At 47.3% G+C, this 21,238-nt stretch overlaps 1 protein-coding gene and 1 long non-coding RNA gene across 5 annotated transcripts; one reads left to right on the top strand and one right to left on the bottom strand.

Annotated features, from left to right (window-relative positions):
• Nucleotides 1-4,076: 4,076 nt before the first annotated feature.
• On the bottom strand, nucleotides 4,077-14,612 carry LOC310765209. Of its 3 annotated transcripts, none has more exons than XR_014549480.1 (3): nucleotides 14,484-14,612; nucleotides 6,612-6,687; nucleotides 4,077-5,668 (listed from the first exon to the last, which is right to left on the bottom strand). It is a non-coding gene; the product is annotated as an uncharacterized lncRNA (long non-coding RNA). The 3 variants fall into 3 exon arrangements; XR_014549481.1 differs by lacking the exon at nucleotides 14,484-14,612 and adding an exon at nucleotides 12,493-12,733; XR_014549482.1 differs by lacking the exon at nucleotides 14,484-14,612 and adding an exon at nucleotides 7,267-8,845.
• On the top strand, nucleotides 13,077-21,107 carry ARTN (artemin; the record flags this gene model as incomplete). Of its 2 annotated transcripts, XM_083619971.1 has the most annotated exons (5): nucleotides 13,077-13,202; nucleotides 13,410-13,545; nucleotides 17,822-17,916; nucleotides 18,670-18,862; nucleotides 19,195-21,107. In XM_083619971.1, 4 exons carry the CDS (start codon nucleotides 13,422-13,424, stop codon nucleotides 19,614-19,616), a joined length of 834 nt encoding a protein of 277 aa, XP_083476097.1. In that variant the 3' UTR covers nucleotides 19,617-21,107. The 2 variants fall into 2 exon arrangements, with proteins under 2 accessions (XP_083476097.1, XP_083476098.1); XM_083619972.1 differs by lacking the exons at nucleotides 13,077-13,202; nucleotides 13,410-13,545 and adding an exon at nucleotides 14,813-14,867.
• Between the last annotated feature and the right edge of the window lie 131 nt (nucleotides 21,108-21,238).

The following is a 21,238-nucleotide window of genomic DNA, read 5'->3' as shown; positions in this document are numbered from 1 at the left end:
GTTTTGGTATAGGATTGCAACCTTGCTATAAGTCTGCTCCTCTATAACAGAAGCTTGCCTTGCAGACTAGTTTAAATGTTTCCCATCTATCTATATCCTTTTCTCCATCCAAATGCCCAATTTACTCAACTAGTTGATGAATTTTGGAGACAAACAGGGTTATGCAGGAGGGGGAGGAGAATGTGGTCATGGAACCAAGGTATGTTCTGAAAGCACATTGGGCAACCACTTGGCTGAAGCTAAGCATGTCTGGGTCTGGTCAGGGCTTGGATGGGTAGCCACCTAGGAATTACATGATGCGTTCCATGATGGAAGAAAAGCAACATATAAAGGTAAGAAAATACTGTTCTCCCTGTGTATTTGGATGGAAAGTGGACAGCTATTTCACTGAGCCTGGGATTGAGGCAGCCCAGAGAGAGGATAAAAAATTGATATGGATATGAAATAAAGAGAAACCTGCAAGTGATCATGAGAGGAGAGGAGAAAGCTGCAAGTGGATTGAGAGATGGAGCAGGAGATGCACAGAGAAAACAAGAAAGAGGTGGAACAGAGAATGCTATGCCCATGCCGTCGTCAACAGAAAAAAGGATTTAAACATAGCTTAAAGCAACACACAGCAGTCCTCCTTTTCAGTACTGAGAAATCCCTAGTGGAAACAAGTACCTTTGAGATGTCTGTTGAGGCCAGCTTCCACACTTCCAGCTGACGTACATACTGGGGAGAAGAAGGGACCACAGCTCAGTGGCAGAACACAAGTTTTGTGTGGGGAAAGTCCCTGGTTCAATTCCTGGTGTCTTGCACTGAAAAGGTCAGGTAGGAAGTGATGTGGAAGAAGCATGCTTAAAAGGAAAATATCATGGAACTTTCAGTCCTACATGTGAAGCATTTGGTGTTTTCTGCCAGGTTTATATGCACATGGGTCTGGATCAGAAGCTACACTAAGAAAGAAGAAGCTACTTGCTGTTCTTGATTAGCCCAAACAGAGTGTTCACTATTTATTTTATTTTATTTTTAGTCATTTTTTGTTGTTTTTACATAAGATAAATGGGACACTGAGGCTTTGTCTAAGCAGAATGCTTCCTGACATACCATTTGCATTGGGATAGGCCACATCATGTAAATTTTAGGACAGCTTAAAATGTTAGGGAAAACATCCATTGTGTCAGTTAGTAAGAGAAGAGAATAAACTTGAGATAAATATTGCATAAGAAGAAGGTTGGTCTTGAATAATAATTTTGGATTCTTATCAAGCACTACAAGTTTATCCAGTTGATCAGTCAATGCAAGGCATGCCCCACCCGTGTTACAAGAACCAAATAGAACTTCAGTACCCAATTCACACAATACTTTATTAAGAGATTTACTGGGGTGATATAAACATAAAAACATCATGATTCTTAAAAAGAATTGCCAGCGCTTGGCTAAGTATTTACAGAGACTTGCCTGTGAAATTGGCCCTGTGGCCTTAAGCGAATCAGGATGTTAACAGGACTGAGGCAATGGTCATAAAAGTCAAACCTGATTGTCCCTAAGGAAGGAAGGGGGGATGTCCGGAACATCAAGGTCTTCAAATGCTTTTAAGGCATTTTCTATAATGTAATCCTATAGCTTCTAACTGTGTGTCACCCATGCAAATCCTCCTTTGTGCAATATACATGTTATAGGAAAAGCCGTAGACCTGCTATGGGGAAGGAGAAACTAGCTCATCAATATGTGTTTCTGCATTCCAGCAGGCCAGAGTGAGGCAGCCACCTGAGGCAGCCGGTTGTGAGAGTCACGAAGGGACAATAAATAATTTATTGTTATTATATATTATTCCTGAGGAGAAGTGTTTTGTGAGATTTTCTGCCTCAGGTGTCAAAATAACTCAGCCAGCCTTGGGTACTAGGGGAGGGAGGGACACCATCTCTGTTTTGCCTTGGGTGAGTTCTGCATTTAAGCACTGAAGAAAAGTACAGAAACCACTGAGCTGTCAAGAAAGACGCCAGAGCTCAGACACGGATGAGATTTATAAAAACGAAAATCACAAAATACTTCTGTCTCATCCACCCTTTAAAAAGGTAAAGGTAAAGGACCCCTGGCAGTTAATCCAGTCACTAACGACTCTGAGGTTGTGGCGCTCATCTCGCTTTACTGGCTGAGGGAGCTGACCTTGGTCTGCAGACAATTTTTTCTGGGTCATGTGGCCAGCATGACTAAGCCGCTTCTGGCAAAACAAGAGCAGCGCACAGAAATGCCATTTACCTTCCCACTGGAGCGGTACCTATTTATCTACTTGCACTTTGATGTGCTTTTGAACTGCTAGGTTGGCAGGAGCTGGGACTGAGCAACGGGAGCTCACCCCGTCGCAGGGATTCGAACTGTTGACCTTCCGATCGGCAAGCGCTAGGCTCTGTGGTTTAGACCACAGTGCCACCTGCGTCCCTGTATCCACCCTTTACTGTTTGTTTAAAAGAATTCCCCTCACCCCTTCCCAATTATACAAGCTGGTGATGTGTGACATATGTTAATCAGCCTCCATTTCCCGTGGCTTCCTCTCTCACAACCCTGCTCTCCCTTCAGCTTACTAGTATGTTAAATTCTGTGTCTACGTATTCTAAAAAAAAAACCTGAAGAAAGGATGAGGTGTGGGGGGGAATAGAATAGTGTTGGTGGCAAATCACTTTTAACATTACAGACATTATAAAATAGGTGATTTGACATTTCTGCAGCCACCTTCTAAATGTCAGTGCCAACAGCAGTGATATCTGTGGGAGGAACCAACATACCGAGGCCTAAACAACAGAGAGCCTTGTGGCATTTTGAACTAACAACTACCTAGAGACCCTCCTATTGAGACAGAAAGGCAGGACATGAATGCTGTTAATAAATAAATAGACAGCTAAAGTCTTGGAGAAAGTCCTTTTCCAGTCTTGAGAGGCACAGAATATCTTTCTATGTTAAGGGCTACCTGTCTACCAGTGTTGCCTGAGTGGTCTCCTTTGTGATGTCAGTGGTAATGAAAGGAGCATAGCACCTTAGCTGGGCCTGGGAACTTAAAGGAAAACTCCCCACTATTTTTGCTTCGAAGAAAAATGCCAGCTACTACTGATATTGCAGTGAAAGTCCCTGAAAGGGACAAGGAGTGGGTTCTGGTTATTAGAAATTAACTCGGCTGAAGTTCAGACACCTTTTCCTCCAGCAAATAGCCTAAGAAAATACAACTTTTAAATGATTTGAAATTGTGAACTGCCTGAATGTTATTTCGGAATTACCCGTTTTCCCCTATAACTGTATATTTTAAATCTGACTGTCTATTAAACGACCTGCTTTAATGAGGGAAGATTAGATTCAAGCCATTACTTCAATGGCTCCTGATGCTCCTGTCAGAATGACTCATCAAAACAAAACAAACAAACCCACTCCAGTGACATTAACAGAGTTATAAGATAGGCTTTAATACAAGATCTATAAAATAAGCCACAGAAGAACTCAATATTTGAACAAACTAAGCACGTGTGGGGGAAAATAAACTAGGTTGCAAGCATTTTCAGAATTTGCTCTTAATTGTTTTGGGCCAAAGTAAGTTGTTGAGGTTGGTTGTTGTTTTTTTCATAAGAATGTAGAGAGGACCTTTTAATGCAAATTGCATATCACGTACTGTCAGAAATTTATGTTCTTAATGCCTTTCTTCATCTAGGTCCCTAGGTACAACCCTATATATTATATATTGACTCAAAAGAATGTCCTAATAATGTGGTGTGGCACCTCAAGTGTTGGACTAGGTAGGACATGGGAGAGCAGTGTTTGAATTCTCATTCAGTCATGAAGCTTACTGGCTGACCTTGGGCCAGTCACAGTCTTTCAGCCTAACCTACTTAACAGGATTGCCGTGAAGATAAACTGGAGTGTGTACCACCTTGAGCTCCTTGGAGAAAATGTGGGATATAAATATAAATAATTATGTTCAATGATGTTTACTCTGTAGTGTGTTTTGGATTGCAACTTTAGAGTATTGTATTTTGAGTTTTTCTTTGACTTACTTAACAAAGTTTGTGCACTCCAGAATTGGTGAGGAACACACAGTCTAGAGGGAATATTATTATGATTATAATTTATTAGGAAATGTCAGGACAATATTGCAAGGGAGGAAATAGTCTTGATGGGGTTTACCCAGCTCGTTACACATTTAACAAGGCTGCAGTTGGCACTCCTGCTGTTATGCTACAGAAGGAAAGCTCATTAAAGACCTTTAACTCCTGAAAAGATTTTTTTTAAGAAACATGTTTTTTAAAACAACTTCAACAACAACAACTTTAAAAGTAACACCAGGGGGTGGGGAAGAGTGGTGCTTGTCACCAGTGACATCACTGACATTAACCAAAAAGTGCTTCTGACATGCCAGAACCACATTCCACATCAAGCACGCTGCTGCAATTGACATGCTGTCTGGAAGAAGAAACACTTTCCTTTCTTTTTTTCTTTACCAGCAACAACAAGAAAAGCTATTTATTGCTGGGAAAATGTTATTTCCCCGCAAAACAAGTGATAATTTGGCCGACATTTCAGAATGATTCCCAAATCCTAGGCACACTAACTGAAAAAGAGCAGCACATTCCTAGCATAGAATGTAATAAAACCTACCAGAATGTTAAAAAGGCCCTAGAACATTCTCTGACCAGGCGAGGGGCTGAAGATGGTTTCAAAATTGAGAATATAGCCCAGCCTTTACCATCCTAGTGCCCTCCAGATGCTTTGAACCATGTTGTCCATCAGATGCAAGATAAATGATACAGTATATTCTGTCCTCACTGTTCTTTCCCTTTTCTCTAGAACCTTTAGCAATTTCACTGCAATTCAACCCTCATATTAGCGGTGACTGAGGAAAGGATGAAGAGCATTTATGCTGATGACATGATTTGCATGTTAACTAATCCACTGGACACCACACCAATGCTAAAATCAGAATTAGGTCAGTTTGAAAAAATGGCAGGCCTTAAAACCAATCTCAATAAATCATGGATCATGTACCACAATATAGGCCCAATGGAGCAAATTAAGCTTCAGCAAACACCTATTCCACATTGTAGGACTAATTTTTAGGGGTAAAAATCGCATATAAATTGAATAAATTATACATTTTAAATTATACTCTTATAAAAAGTTAGGAGCCTTGGGTTGATGGGATAAACTACATCTTTCAACTTCATAACTGTGTTTATTCAAATGATGATAATACCTAAAATTTTATATCCTTCCCAATTGCTTCTAATTTGACTTCCACCCAATTGACTCAAGAAATGGTAAATGATACTTTAAAAGTTTGTGTTTGTGTAAAAAAAAAAAGTGGTCCAGCCTGGCTATTATTATTATTTTTTACAGGAAATCAAGGGAGTGGATAGGGGCTACCACACCTAGCCTTATCTCACGATGCATTCCAACGATGTCAATGTAATTTTATCATCACTAAAACAAATAAGAAATGGATTGACCTCAAAGACTAAATGTTATAAAATAAAATATGGGTACTCCTGAATTTCCAAAACAATTTTAGATAAAATACCGCAACCCATATACGAAGAACACAATATGGAAAAGGTTGCAGCGATGTCTATCTCCTTTGTGTTCACCTTTAACATCACTTGGCTTTCACACCCAAGTCCAAGATCCAGCTCTATGAAATCTCATCCTATTATGGAAGAAAAAACATTTATTTAGACTTTGTAGTTTTTATGCTAATGATAAACCAATATCCAAAGAACAACTAACAATTAATACAGGTGACTTGAGACTCTACTGGTTACAATAAATACAGTTCTCCCACTTATTTAGCATATAATGCTTTAATTGCACAAGCCACCAGACCGTTAACTAAATTTGAATTTATACTCTTAAACCAAGGGCATGTAGGAAGAGGCTTGATCTCTACCATGTATAGTATAATGAATTATTACACAACTACAGGCCAATTAGTTGGCCTGAAAACTGCATAGGAAAGAGACCTTAATTTCAACATTGAAGACTATGTGGAATGGTATTTGCTCAAGTAAACCCTTTGAGTCAATATCTGCTTATATCCAAGAATACTCTTTGAAAGTACAATATTACATAGATGGCACCAAACTCCTGTTCAGATCTCACACATAAACTCTCAACCTTCCCAGGTCTGTTGGAGGAGGGTGTGCTCAAAAGGGAACTTTTTTCCCTTTATGGTGAGAATGTCCATGAAAGAGATATTTGCAGAAATGTCAGACATATTTAAGTTTCAGATTCAAGCAACCCCACACATTTATTTATTTATTTATTAAATATGTGGGATAATAATATGAAGCAGTGTCCTTCAAAAGAGCTATTACTTGGATGCTGGCAGCTGCCGGAATTTCTGCAGCACAAAAATGGAAGACGTTAAAGTTGACTCTTGCATTATGGTACAAAGATTTGCAGACTGGTGATCGCTGAAAAAATAACCCACAAACTTTGTGTAATTAAAGGCAAAGATTCTGCAGAGCACTTCTATGCAATATACTGGGACTTTACCAATAATCTACAAGATTCTTTACCTGCACATAAAAAGAAATCTGGACTTCATGATTAGAATATATTGTAAAATGAATGTATCGGATTATACTTACCCATCTTACACATGTATGCATCTCTCCTGTGACTTTCCAGATTTCCAGGCTGAATTCAGTTGCTCTTTGTTGTTACCTGCAAAAGAAAAAGTATAATAATAATAATAATAATAATAATAATAATAAAAACTTCCATCAAATCGGGTGGAAGTTTTCATCCAACACCTCTGGAAGCCACCAAGTTGGCAAAGGCTGCTATAGTTGTGCCTCAACCAATCTCCTCTGAAACTATTCTAGAAAAATATTAGAATTTCTATTCTGGCAAGGAGGACAATTGATCCCCACAAACAACATTTTTCCTGTGCTACAGTATTTTAAGGAACAAATATGCTTTTGATGCTGTGTAGGCCAAGTGGCACCTGTCATGGTTTAACTCTTTACTCTTTCCCTGTACCTTAAGTAGATTCCATTCTCCTACCCCACTTTTTAAAATAAAATATGCTTACTGTATTCAAAAACTAAGTAGGAGGAGGTGTTGCATTTGCAATTGGTATTGTTCACCCCAATCTCCAAACGGCAAGAGACTTACCCAATGCTTACCCAGGTTTCCGGTTTCAGGAAAGAAGCTCAAAGGAGACAGTTATGTCTTTATTTACACACATATATACAACCTGAACATAGGATTGGCAGAGAAGGGCTCACAACATAAACACACCAACAGATCTTGCCTCCTCATTAGGTTCCCAGGGGGATCCCCAAGCCACAGCTTTTGAGTCCAGCACAGACCAAGCCTCTGTGTCTCCAGCTTCCAGTGTTAGCCAAAACTATCTCTCTCACAGCCCCTCTTGGCCTAATGTTTTCAATCCTAGGATGATGCGGCATCCAGTCAGGTGAGGTGGGAAAAGACCCAGCCATTTGTCTCTATGACAACAGGACTCACTCTTTAAGATGCTGGTGATGAACATTTAGCTGAGCTAACAAAGGAACTGGTTTAACTGGTTCAACAGGTTTCATCTTACATATTCTAACCCAGGGGTAGGCAACCTAAGGCCCGGGGGCCGGATGCGGCCCAATCACCTTCTTAATCCAGCCCGCAGACGGTCCAGGAATCAGCGTGTTTTTACATGAGTAGAATGTGCCCTTTTATTTAAAATGCATCTCTGGATTATTTGTGGAGCATAGGAATTCATTCATCCCCCCCCCCAAAAAAATATAGTCCGGCCCACCACATGGTCTGAGGGACGGTGGACTGGCCCATGGCTGAAAAAGGTTGCTGACCCCTGTTCTAACCCCACAGATACAAGATCTCAGGCCTGGAAGGGACCCATGGATATAATCCAGACTGCCCCCCCCATTCTATACAGTTTACTCAGCTATACAATGTAAATACGGAGAATGAAAAATTGTGCAAGAACATTTTCTTTATATTAACTTAGAACATCTGTCCGGTATCTGAAGCCGATGTCCAACTATTTCATTTCCAGAAGTAAGAAAACGATAAAGTACATAATTTGACCCATGTGTTTCCCCTTTAGCAACTTTTACTTGGTTGGTTAGGGGTTTTTTTGGCCAAGGGAATGTTGCACACTTTGCTCTACCCATGGTCCAATCATGTTACTTCTCTGTGTTAATTCTTAGGTTATACTTGCATGGCTGCCACTATCACAAACAACAGAATTCTTTGTATAGCAAGTTTTTGTTTTGTCCACCCAATAATGAGATCAGCTCCAGCTTTAGTGTACAATATATCTGTTGACCTTTTATAGTAAAACTTTTAACCAAAAACTATTAACCGTTCCACAGGTCCACCTCATGTGGAAAAACTATCCCAATTAGGGCCTTTGTCGCCAGCATTGTGGACTGGTTGTACTGCTTAGTTTTGGCAGTGGAAGGCAGTGGGTGATTTTAAATGTGTCCGCTCCGATTGCTAAAATAGATTTAAATGGTTAACACAGTTACACTTGAGGCTTTTTTGAGATGTGACTTTTATTTCTTCAGAAGGTCAGGCTAGCTGATTGCAAGCAATTTGCTTCATTTTATTTATAGTCCATCTTATCTCATGGGGTCAGGGCAGGAAACAATCATTTTATCAAAAAATGACAGGCATATCCCATCCTTGAAGGCATAGGAAATTGATACAAATGGCTTAGGGCTGTTGGGGGGCGGGGGCGGAGTATAATACTAATAATAATAATTTGAACACTAGTATGCTTCAAGGTATCAATAAAAGCTAACCCCATCTCACCCGCTCACATCCACCCATAGCAGGGTGTCAGCAGCAGTTTATAGATAGATAGATATACTGGTAGATATAGATATAGATATTAGATATGCCTTAAGCCTATATCTATATCTATATCTACATGCACTGCTGTTGCCTTGGTCCCTGACATGTCCCTGACAGCCTGCAACAGAGAAGATCATCCAAGATTTAGCACAGACCATAAATTCTGCAGGCAACCAGCTTTCTGTTCCAAAAACAGGGAGAAATATACCTTCTTCTTTAAATAGCTCTTGCATCCACTTTTGGGTTTCACTGTAATCAGACTCAGGCAGTCTTTACCATCTGTATATGTGTTATTTATCAAGAGGGTTTCTTCCCAGCCTCTCCATTTCCAGACCCCACAAGGCAGCTTATGGCAAACTGATTTAAAAATACATAGCAACAACAAACCAACGCTGATATTAAAACGGAGCAAAAATGGCAGCAGAGCCCCACAAGAAGCATATAGTTCAAAAATAACCTAAAAGTGCAGTGCTGATAAATGCGAACATAAAAGACTCTGTTACGCTACATTCCTAAATCCAGACAAAGGTAATCTGAGGTGTGGTATAAGTGCTGCTCTGCTCCCAGAAAAGTACTTGTGAGACAGTATTCATGCCACCGAGGGTCCCCAGGTATGTCCATGGAAAGCTTATATGAAGAGAACTGTTGGATCAGACAAAAGGCCCATTTTGTCCAACACTGAGTTCTCAAAGTGGCCAGCCAGATGTGTATAAAAAGCCTGCAAGTAGGACTTGAGTGCCAAAAACACCTTTCCCCAGCAACTGGTATTCAGTTGCATACTGCCTCCGACAGTGAAGGTAGAACATAGGGTGGTTAGTATCCATTGACAGCCTTATCCCCTGTGCATTTGTCTAATCCTCTTTTAAAGCCATCTAAGTTGGTGACCACCCCAACACCTTGTGGGAGAAAATGCCATAGTTTCACTAGACAGTGTGGGAAGAGGTACTTCCTTTCATCTGTCCTGAATTTCCCAACATTCATTGGATGCCCCCTTCCCTTTTGATTTCAATTGCTATGCTTTCTCATTTACAAAGTACCTACATTTTTAATAAACTCTGCACAGATTAAAAACATGACAGTCCCCGCTCGCAGGCTTACAACCTAAAAGGCAGGACCCAAAAAGGGGTGGGGGGGAAGGGGTGGGGTAGAAAGAGCAAAACAAACATCTCTGGCACCAGTTATTCTTCTTATATTTCCCAGTTGCAACACATCAAGTGAGGGGGTGGGGTTGGCACTGCTCCTTGCTGGGGCCAGGATTCAAATCTCCTCCTCCCTAAAAACCCAGTTTGTCAAGGATCTTGGGTCCACACTAGTAGATTTAGCACAACACCCTGGTTGGGTCTAAAGCTGGTGCTGGTTCTCTAAAGCGTTATCCCGCTGAGACTGCCTTGAGCAGGGCAGTTTTAGCAATAGGTTTACTTGACACTATAATGCTTATTAAGATCACTGCACAGCAAGTGTAAGTAAGGGAGGAGTGGCTACACTTTAACGAAACGGAGCTGTCATACAGGATAATCCTAACGGATTTAAGCAAATGTGCTCAGGGGTAAGACCCTATGTAGCTAAGAGTAAATAATGCTTGGCCTATATATAGCTGGCCCAGGGCAGGAGGTGGGGGAAGGGCCAGGTGCAGAGGCATCCCCCAGGCCCATTCTCTGGCCAGCAGTGGAAACCACTAATGAGCGTGCAGTTCCTCTCTGGAGCAAAGAATTATTATATAAGCCCAGAGAGATTGGGTTGGCAATTTATCAAGCGATCCCAGTTTAGATCCTGTGCCAACAGCAAGCGCCCCATTTGGCTCACTCCATTGGAATAGCTAATTAGAGGCAAGAGAGAGCAGCTGAGGGCAAGTGCAGCCAGCAGAGAAACGGTGCAAAGGGGCTTACGATGTACAGCAGCGGCAGCAGGCAGGGAAGGGGACGGGATGTGAGAACTGGATGCAAGCTAGTGCCCTTGAGAGCTGCCTGGTGCCAGGGGAGCCAGGAAGGCGCAGGGAATACATTCCCTTCCCAGGCCTCCAAGGGGTAGGGTGCTTGGGGACCTGGGGTGGTGGTTCTGCTGAGCCATCTCAGTCCCTCCGCCGAGGTCCGGAGAAGAACATAAGAGTTGGAGGTAAGAACTGGGCTGCCTGCCCACAAACAGATTAGCAAGGTATACCCTCGGCAGCTATGTGGGAGTTAATCCATGATCCACTTGGCGTGGGGAGGGGGTTCGTGGGACATGTGAGCAACGCCAGTGGTGATTTCCAGAAAAGATCCAGGCTTCTCCTCCAGCCGGCAAGGAAGGACTGTGGTTCAGCGGCAGAGCCGAAGGTCCCTCATCTAGCCCCAGCATCTCCAGATATTGCTGAGGAAGGTCAATACTGGAGAACTGCTGCCAATCTATGCGTAGACCAGCCTTTCCAAACCATCAGCCCAAGCTGGGCAGGACTCATGGGATGGTGGTGGAATTCTGCTCTAGATAATAGCAAGCTAGATGGACCAATGATCTCTTCTTGGACTAAAGCAGCCTTTTATATTTTGAATGAGGAAGCGTTAATCAGAGTAACTGAGTCTTCCGAAGGTGCATATGAAAACCAGTGTGCCATATCTGCTTACATTTGTGTTGAGTCCCCAGCAGGGCCATCTTGAGCATATCTGGCGCCGTGGTGTAAAGCTCCCTCTGGTGCCCCCCGCCCCCATTTCCCAGAGCTTTTTAGGGAGGACGGCGCTGCTGGCAGGGCTGGAGGAGGCGGGCAGCGGCTGGAGGGTGGCTCCTCTGGCAGGGAAGAGGTGGAGGCTGGCCGCGGTGCCTCCCGGCTCAGCTGGCCGCGGCATGCCGTGGTGGGCAAGGGCGGCGAGCTGATGCTGGCAGGTGCCGCGTCCAGCCTCTGCCTCTTCCCTGGCACCCTCCAGAACTTGGCGCCCTGGCACCCTGCGCCCCTAGCCTCTATGGGTAAGACGCCCCTGGTCCCCAGCAAAAGCAGTGTGGCCACAGGCACCAGCCTAGCTTAAGGAGAGGGCCCCTAGCACATGCTCCTGGGCCCTCAGGCCAGGATCTAGGGGCAGAAGACGGGGGTCCCATGCAGCAAAATGATGAAGGACCCCCAATGCATGACTTTATAAGTGAGCAAAGTCCTACAAATTATTACTATCTAAGGATGATGGGGCGGGGGATAGAAGACAGTTAACTGCTACTGAGCACCTGGAAGTAGGGACTGGGGGAGCTTGATGTCCAGAGAAAGGCAGCCGCGATTCAGCTACTGGGGCCAGGGATCAGCACTGCCAAGCCGCTGATCACCAGCACCGCACTGGCATGGACTACAGACCAGTTCCTGCTGTGGCACAACATCCTTGAGAAGTTTGGGTGGGCAAGGACTGCTCTGTACCTCCCCTAGCAATGGATGTAAGGAGCAACTGCCACAGCTTCCAGCCACTCATCTGCTCTCTCCTGCCCTGGGCAGCTCTGCCTGCGGGTGATGCAGCAGTAAGGACTGCCCAGCTTGAGAGTGCAAGCAAACGTCATGCCCAATACTGTGCCACCACGAGGGAGGATGCAGGTGAGAGTGAGTATGTGGGTGGCCCACGTTTTGCATGAGCAGCTGCCTCTGCTCACCTGCACCCTCCCTGCTGTCCCTCCCTGAGAGAGCGCAAGCCGGCAGAAGCAGCACCTTACTCTGGCTCTCCTTGGGCCCAATCCTCTCCACCATGTTGTCCAGAGAGCGAAAGTGCCCGCAGCCTCCAATCCCCCCACTCTCTGGTGGCAGCGAGGACTAGGAGGCAGAGAAGTGCCTCATGACCGTCGCCAGGGCGCCAGCTGCCTGAGGGCCCCAGGGGCCTCCGCGCCGGTCCCAGGGGCGGCGCCTGCGCCGGCTGCTCGGCTTGGCGGCCGGGGTGGGGTGCGGCGAGGTCCCACCCGTGGCTCTTTCTCTTGTCTCTGGGGCGAGCCCCGCCCTGGGGATCAGGTGACAGCGGAGGCTGGAATTTGACACCAGACTCTGCCAGCCGCGGAGATGGAGCCGGTGCTTTTCTTCCTGCCAGAGGCCGCCTGTCCCGGAGCCCGGCCGGCCGTAGGTCCGCTTCCCGAGGGCCGAGCGCCCCGCCGGCTCCCTGCCTCGCCGTGTGCGGTGAGTCCGGCCCGGCGTGGAGGGGGGTCCCGGGATCGGGGCTGCCCTGCCGACTCCGGCCCGGACGCCAGCCGCTCTAACCCGATCTTTCCCCGCAGGGGGGCGCTGAGCCCACCGGGCACCTGCCGGCCATGCAGGCGACGTGAACGTCGGGCGCCCGAGGGAGCGATCCCGGCGGGGCCGGGCTATGGCCCCCGGGGCCGGGTGAGCGCAGGAGCCGCCGAGGAGCCGCTGCCGCCGCCGCCGCCGCCGCCGGGAGGTAAGGAGGGGGGCTGGCGAGCTCGTGGTCCTCGCGGGGAAAGGGCTGTGGGTGTGCGCAGTTCTGTCCCAGAGCGGGGAGAGGCGAAATCTCTGGCCGTCGGGAAGAGGGAAGGGGCGCGGGGGCCCTCCTCTTTGCTCCCTCCCCGGTGTAGGTATTCCCCGTGGCTCTGACCAGGCCGCCGGTGACCGTGTGTCTCCCGTGCAGGGAGCGGATTCGATGCCCTGGAAGGGCCGGTACCCGAGGGCAGAGGGAGGCGCTTCCCGGCCCGGATCCTCGGAGCATGGTCCCCGGAGAGCCGCGCGCAGCAGGAGGCGCCCGATCTGCCGAGACGGAGCGCGCGGTGAGTGCGGCGGGCGGGAAAGCGCGAGCGCAGCGCCCCCTAGACTGGGGCGGGGAGAAGAGAGCGGGGCAAATGCGCGGCTGGGGGGGGGGGCGAAGAAGCAAGAATCTGGAGCGGAGCAAGTAGGCAGGCTGTTCGGAAGCGGAGCGGGCGCTTGTCGCGGCAGGGCTGCTTCTCCGCCGCCGACCCGGGTAACTCTTGACGGACTTCGAGCGCCTCCGTTCTCCAGAGGGCCGCTTGCTCGGAGTCGGACCGCACGCTCGCTCGCTCTCTCGGTTCCCCGTATCCCACAGCTCAGGTCTGCCTCGTGGCTCCAGTCTTAAGTTTTCCAGGCAGCTCCTCTGGAGAGAATCGATGGTTGGGTGTGTTGTATGTGTGTGTGAGAGAGGCAGAGAAAGACAAGAGAGCCGGATGCAGGGTGTCTCTTTGCCTTTTCCCAGGCGGTCCACGGTCCTCTTCTCTTCTAGAATTTCTCTGCGTTTCCTCCAGTCCAAGAGTGGCTAACCTTTGGCCCTCCAGATATTGCTGGACGACAACTACCATCATTCCTGACCATTGGTAATGTTGGATGGGACTGAGGAGTCATAGAATCACAGAATCGTAGGGTTGCAAGGGACCTCCAGGGTAATCTAGTCCAACCCCCTGCAATGCAGGAATCCTGCTCATGTTACCTGGGTGGACTTGACCCACCAAAACAGCCAGATGCACTGACCCTACAGAGCCTAACAACATCTAGCGAGCTCTCTGGGGCTGTTAGCCCAGGCCTATCAGGAAGGACCTCTCTGGCTTCCTCAGGCACTTCCAGAACATATTTCCACCAGCATTCAAAGGAGAGAGAGAGAGAGAGAAGAATTCGGCACAATTTCTACATCATCAAAACTTGAGAAACTCAGCTCTTCCACCTCAGTCACTGAGCCTACAATGCTATGCAAACTTACCTGAGAGCAGCGGGACTTACATCTGAGTAAACGTGCCGAGGATTGCACAGCAGGTCTGTTTTCCACTCCCCATCACCACCGGTGTCAGGCGGCCCACTCTTCTTTTCTGCTGTGGTTCCGATCCTGGCGTGACTTCTCTGTTGCTTCCTCGCAGATATAATTCCTGCTGTTTTGGGTTACTGTGGAATGTGGCGTCAGGTTGTGAGTCCTGCATTAGCTTGCTTGCTCACTTAGTCTTCTGACAGTGTTCGTTGTAGACACCAGGGACATGTTGGGCTGCTCCGGTGGCTGAGTGTCCAGAGATGAGGCTCCAGAACTGACACTTTGGCATGCTGTTCCAGCCACAAGGGGTCCAGGATAGCATATGCATGGATGCTTTACAAAGTGAGCAGGATGTTCAGAGTTGTGGGGGTGGGGGTGGAGGAGAAGGAGAAGGAGAGGGGTGTATATTGGCTGCTCATCAGCTTCAAGGAAGACTTTGCTGCCAACATCTCTTTGTTTTGGAAAGTAAACATAAATCTTCAAACCAGCTTCCTTCAAAAACTCCTGCAGCTCTGCAACGGAATGCCTTAGAGTCACCACTTCAGATTGTTATGACAGTTCGAGGCACCAGAAAGATAATATTCTGTTCTCCCCGCCCATACTAACCCATTCCTTTCTTACTAGCCATTGTTTTGTATATTTCCCTAATTACCCACAAATAGACTATGTGGTCCTATGTGCTCTGGCTGCCTATTTGGCTCTCCCAGAACCTGTTCCAAACACTCCTCCCTGATTTGCGAAATGCAGCACAAGCAGCCCTTCATTTCTTAATCGAAACAGCTGCATGACAGGGGAAGATGCTGTTTTGATAATGCCCTTGCCCCTGTGTGCTACTAGGTGGCACATACCAGGCATAAGTCTTCAGGAATACATGTCAAAGGATTTGTGTCATCCTTCTGACGCAGCTTCTGAATTCATTTTGCAGCCAGCAGTCAATGGATAAGCCTCCCCTCCCTTCCATTCTTCTCAGTCCTCTTGGGTTTCCCTGGGAATTGAACTTGATTCCCCACCCCCATAATTCTGATCCAGGTCTGTGGAAGACTTGCATTAATGAACATGAGTCAAATTCAGGCCTCTGCATCAGAGGAGGCATGGCTTTTCCACCCAAAGGTCTTGGGAAAGCGGAAAGATGTCTTTGAAGCTTCCAGAGTTGTTGCTGGAAGCTGATGACTCCCAGAAGCTCTGCAATCAGTGTGGTTATTACTCTGTGCTGGGTCTGGCAAGATATGGAGGCAGATTTCCACTGGGCCTCAATGTCTGCATGGCTGGGGACTCTGCATACTAGGTATGGTTGCCTGGATGGCAGAAAATAAACAGAAGTCTGAATTCTGAAGATCAAGTAGTATCTATTAGGATGTGCTTGGACATTGGACCCAGAGGATATAATTTCCACATTTCACAGGTTGATCTTCAGAAGCTATTCTTTTCTCTACAAAATCACTGGTAGGACCTCCCCACCTTCCAGGACAGACATGGATATTCTGTGCAGGGCTTAAAGATAGAGATGTATCTGTTTCAGTGGAAGGCTCATAGACTATAGAATTGTAGTGTTGGGAGGGGCCAAAAGGGTCCTCTAGTCCAGGGGTAGGCAACCTAAGGCCCATGGGCCGCAAGCAGCCCACGGGGGTCATTTAACCAGCCCATGAGCCGTCCCCTAACTGAGCAGCCCACTTGGCGAGTCCCCATGCGCTGTGCTAAACCAGCACAGCACGGCACAGGGACTTGCTTTCACAGTGCTGGAAATCACGTCTGCGCATGCTCAGACGCCGGAAATTGCGGCCATGCATGCGCAATCTGGCCCACGGAGGGATCTCTGCTGGAGTGAACCGGCCCAGGCGAGGTAAACCTTGCCGACCCCTGCTCTAGTCCAACCCCCAGTGATGCAGGAATTCTTTCCCCAATGTGAGGTTTAAACCCATGGCCCTGAGGTTAAGAGTCTCCTGCTCTACTGACTGAACTATCCCAGGAAGCCTGTCTTTCTCACAGCTACCCGCACTGCTGCGTCTTTAAATCATTTTGGAACTCTCTGTTTCCCAGTCTGCGGAATCAGGGCTAGGTTCTCCCTCTTATCCACTGAGATGAGATAAAAGGTTCCCCTCTGTGTGTGTGGTATGGGCAGTGTAAAAAATGCAACAAAACTCTGGTTCTCTGTTGCCACCTTGTGGGAATCTGATAAAGTGCACATCTCTGCAAACGACCAGATTTCCCAGATGTTCCCTCATGCAGGAGATGAATCCTGTCTGGTCAGGTCAGATCAATGCCAGTTGAAGGTAGTCTAATATCAAAGCTAGCTATTTAAGGTGGTGGCAACTTCAGATGGAAGGATAATCAAGAACCAAAAGGGTTTACCTTTGCATCCAGCCTCTACACAAGCTCTTTTAAAAGGGCTCAGCTGTTTAATACTCTGGGGAACCGCTCTCTGTAGTTGCAGGGCAGAAAGTAGTGTGAGGGCAGACTGTGCCTCTGATTAAATCTGGTGCTTCACTCAGTGCGTTAGCTCTAACAATAAGCTTACAATCTAAAATTTTACACTGGGGTAAAACTGTCTGCAGTTGTGGGACAGGTGTGCTCATAATCTCACAAATCATAGCAGTGGCATAATAAAGTACCCATGTTGGAAGCACTTACTGTCATAATAGACTCTTCCATGTGAGCTTTTCCTGGTTGCATGCCTGGTGGCCGCCCTTACAAACCCCAAGCCATTTGTGTGCATGTCACCGTAAACATGAACTAGCACAAAACCTTCAGAAATTATCAGGCTAGGTCTCATCAGAGTTGGAACTGGCCAGGAACCTCTTTAGTCCCAGTCCTGGGTAGGTGCCTGATCTCTCCATGGTACCCCTCTAGAGACGACGATGAAATACAAGGAGCTGCAACACTCATGCCTGTTTTATTTATTTCAGCACCAGCATCCACAAGATAGTTGCTTGCTGTGGATATTGGTGGTCTTAGCTGATGCTAAGGAAATGGCTTGTTTTAATTTTTCATTGGCCAAGATACATTATTGGGACAGAGCCATGGGAATGTCTCATAGCCCAACCCTGTTCCTGTTACAGACTCATACCAGATCCTAAACTGCAAACTTTCAGGTCAACTATCTCTTGCAAGGGTCATCTGAACTGCTTTTATTTAGCTCAACTGACTCACTTATCCAGAGAGGCTTGCAGTGCAGGAAGGAGAAGTGTAGATCTAGACAAGGGTGATGTCTGGGCCACAGTAAGGCTGAAGGTGTAGAAATTAGGCTATCCAATTAGGAAAGAAAGGTCCGGTTCCTGAACTGTGTCTTTGTGTTGCAGGTAGGATGGAGTGGAGAGTGGAGGGGCCAAGGCACAGATCGGACAGATCTCCCTCTGCCTACAGGAGTTTGCCTGTCCAACAAGAGCGATACAGGGTGAGTTAGCCTCGCCAGAGGGTGTTTTCAACACAGGAGCAGGAGCCTCAGAAGCAACGGGTAGGTAGAAAGGCCCTTGTCTGCAGGAGGATCCCAGCTCTCCCAATGTATGAGAGATGGAATGGCTTCTTGGTACATCACTTGCCTTGGGTTTCCAATGCATGAATCTGGTTCTTTGCTGCTCTCTGTTAGCCTAGCCCAGTGTTTCTCAAACTTGGGTCTCTAGCTGTGGTTGGACTACAACTCCCATCACCCCAAGTTAGTAGAACCAGTGGTCAGGGATGATGGGAGTTGTAGTCCAACAACAGCTAGAGACCCAAGTTTGAGAAACACTGGCCTCTCCCCTTGTGGGAACCTTGTCTTGGAGGGCCGCATTGTACATAGCAGTTTTCTTACATAGGTTTCATTTTTATGTAGGCCAAAGCTTGTCCATTGCTCATGTGAACTTGCATATGTCTTCTTTGCTGCATGCATCTATAACTGTAGCTTCTCACTTGGCATGCATGTCATGAAATGGATTCCTGGGCACCTTTATCTTTTCACATAATGGTGCAATTATGGCACATATACATGGCCAGCATGTGTTTTCCAGCACAGAAGTGACACCCACGTTAGAAGGTGAAGTAGCCTCGAGACTCCAGCACAACACATTGCCTCATCACACCTTCCTTTGTAGGACAGCCCTGCTGCATTCTCTGTGCCCTTGTTTCCATGAGGTGTGCTTACTAAGGTGTGCCATTATCTCTTTCGTAGGAGCGGGGTTTGTGGGGTACAATCACCCTGCTATCATTGTTTGCTGGTGCAGTCATGGCAACCCCGCAGACCTGGCACAACAACCAGACATTGGGAGCTGCCTCTGATGGAAGCATGGGCACTGCCAGCCCTGCCTCTCTGGAGGAAAACAGCAGGGAAGCATCATCACTGGGCACATGGAGCCACTGGCACGGTAGGAACCTGGCATGTCTCATGGGGAAGTGGGTGAGAGTCTGGGGTAGTGAGGATCTGAACTTTTCCCAGTTGGATCCTCACCTACACAGTGGTCCCCAGCTTCCTTTGTCTCAGGCACTGCTGTGATGCTTTGCCTCTCTTTAAATCATTTACCCACCCCCCATGTCCTTTGAAACAGGCAGTCCATTTGCAGAGCAAATGGAAATAGGTATATTTCTGCCTGTTATCTTTTGGGCAGATTGAGCCCCATGCCCTTTTCCTTGATTCCCGGTGCCTAACATTCTCCCCATGTCCTCCTTTCTGCTCGCCCCTCTTCTTTTTTTCCTTCAGGGGGAAACGTGACCATAGACAGGCTGAGCTCTTCGGAACTGCTCAGGGCTGAGCGCTCCCCAGCCAGCTCCAGCAAGGCCAAGAAAGGATCCAAGAAAGCCGGTCGCAGCAAAAACAGCCGCTTCTGCCGCCTGCACAGCCGCCTGGTGAAGGTGCGGGACCTTGGGCTGGGCTTCGAGTCGGAGGAGATTGTGCGGTTCAAGTACTGCAGTGGGTCGTGCCAGCGAGCCCGCACCAACTATGACTTGGCCTTGAGTAGCCTGCTACAGCAACGCACCATCGTGCCTGGGCCTCATGACCACCCTTCCTCCCACCCCTGCTGCCGCCCCACCCGGTATGAGGACTTCTCCTTTATGAATGTGCGCAATGCCTGGCAGACTGTGGACCATGTCTCAGCAGCAGAGTGTGGCTGTGTGGGCTGAGGGGGCTGCCTACTCCAAGCTCGCAGTTTGTCACTGAGGCTGCAGCCATGCCTAGGGCCTTGCTCCATTGGTGGGGCATGAGACACGGAGAGACACGGTCTGTGGTGGGGCTTTCCAGGTCAGGCAGAAGCAGCACATGGACAATAAGCAGGAGGAGAGCATGATGGCCACAGCTCGAAGGTGCCTGGGCCTTCATCTCCACATCTGTGGAACATTTTCATAGGGTACTTTCCTCATAGCAGCAAGATGGTGAGATGGAGGCCAGCCAAGCCTTTGAGGACTGCAAACCCACACTGGGAGGAATTCTCCCCTTTAGGGTTTGGTCCGTCAACCGTGTTGTGCATTTGCTCACCCATCAAGTTGCACCCTCCAGTGGAGAAGCAGCACTGGGATTTCCCATACCTTTACTCAAGGGATGAAGGATAGGGATGTAGCCTGAAAGACCTGTGGTGCAAATGGGTAGGTTCTTGAGCATCACTCCTTGCCACTTTGTCAGGCAGTGGAAAGAATTGGCTGCTCGCTCAGGTCACCTGGCCCTGTCAATTGCAAGGCTGATGTTCTCTCCCACTTTAAGCCCCCAAACCTTTCCCTGAGCAAATTGGTTTGCTCCATCAGAGAGCAGATGTAGTTGAACATGAAGGACAGAGTCACAATGCTTAGCAGCAGCATCAGGGTCAACCTACAACTGGTGAGCTTGTGCTCTGACGGTCCAGCGATTGCTACTGCTGTCAGTCTTGTGCTGGGATGTTCGGCACAGTTGTTGAGGACTGAATGGAGCACCTTCCTGGTTTTGTACTAAGATGGTGGTAATTCTTAGAATCTTTGACCTGGTTTGGGGAGCTTCTCCTGGTGAGAACAAGCCCTTGGCAGATGGGAGGCTGGTGGCTGGACCTTGTGGAGATCGAGAAGCACAGCTGATGGAAGTCTTATGTTTCCACAGCGTAATTAAGGCATCTATTGCTATAGAAAATGGTCTTATCCTATAAAACCAATGATGGTGTTAACATCCTGGTTTGCAACATTCCCTAACACACCAGCAGCAGCTTGGAGGTTGGCCACTACAGTTGCCAGGCCAACACTGGAAGCAGCAATAGCCCCTGCCAATCCCTGAGTCAGCCATCACTTGGTGCCAGCAGGGTGGGGAACTCTCTGTCCTAGAAGTGACACTTTCTGAACAAAGTTATTTATTCTCTAACTTATTTATTTATTTGTTTGAACCCCACTCCCCACCCTACCCACCCAGTGGCACCTATTTATGATGCTGAGAGTCGGGCCTGGTGTACCATTGAAAACGGGTGCTGATGTTATGTCCCGGTCTGTGACCAGCAGTTCCTACTCCCTTTTCCCTTCTTGGCCTGATCAAAGGCATTTCCTCTTTTTCCTTTCCTGATTTTTATATTCTCTACCCCTTATTTGCATTTGAATAAACTCTATTTTTGTACAGCAGCAACTTCCTGTAGCAATAAAGCCTGTTAAGGCAGTGAGAAATTGGCTTCATGTGTATCTGTGTAGGAGGGGGGGAAACAACAAATATGCAAACCAGCTTAATTCATAAATATAGTTTCTGAAGCAAGTGTGGGCGCAGACAAGCATTTGACTATGTGCCTTGTCATCTCAAAGTT

The sequence above is a fragment of the Podarcis filfolensis genome (assembly GCF_964270895.1).
Source record: "Podarcis filfolensis genome assembly, chromosome: 6".
NCBI lineage: Eukaryota > Metazoa > Chordata > Lepidosauria > Squamata > Lacertidae > Podarcis > Podarcis filfolensis.
The sequence above is the reverse complement of the archived record's forward strand: the minus strand, read 5'-3'. Positions and strand labels throughout refer to the sequence as shown.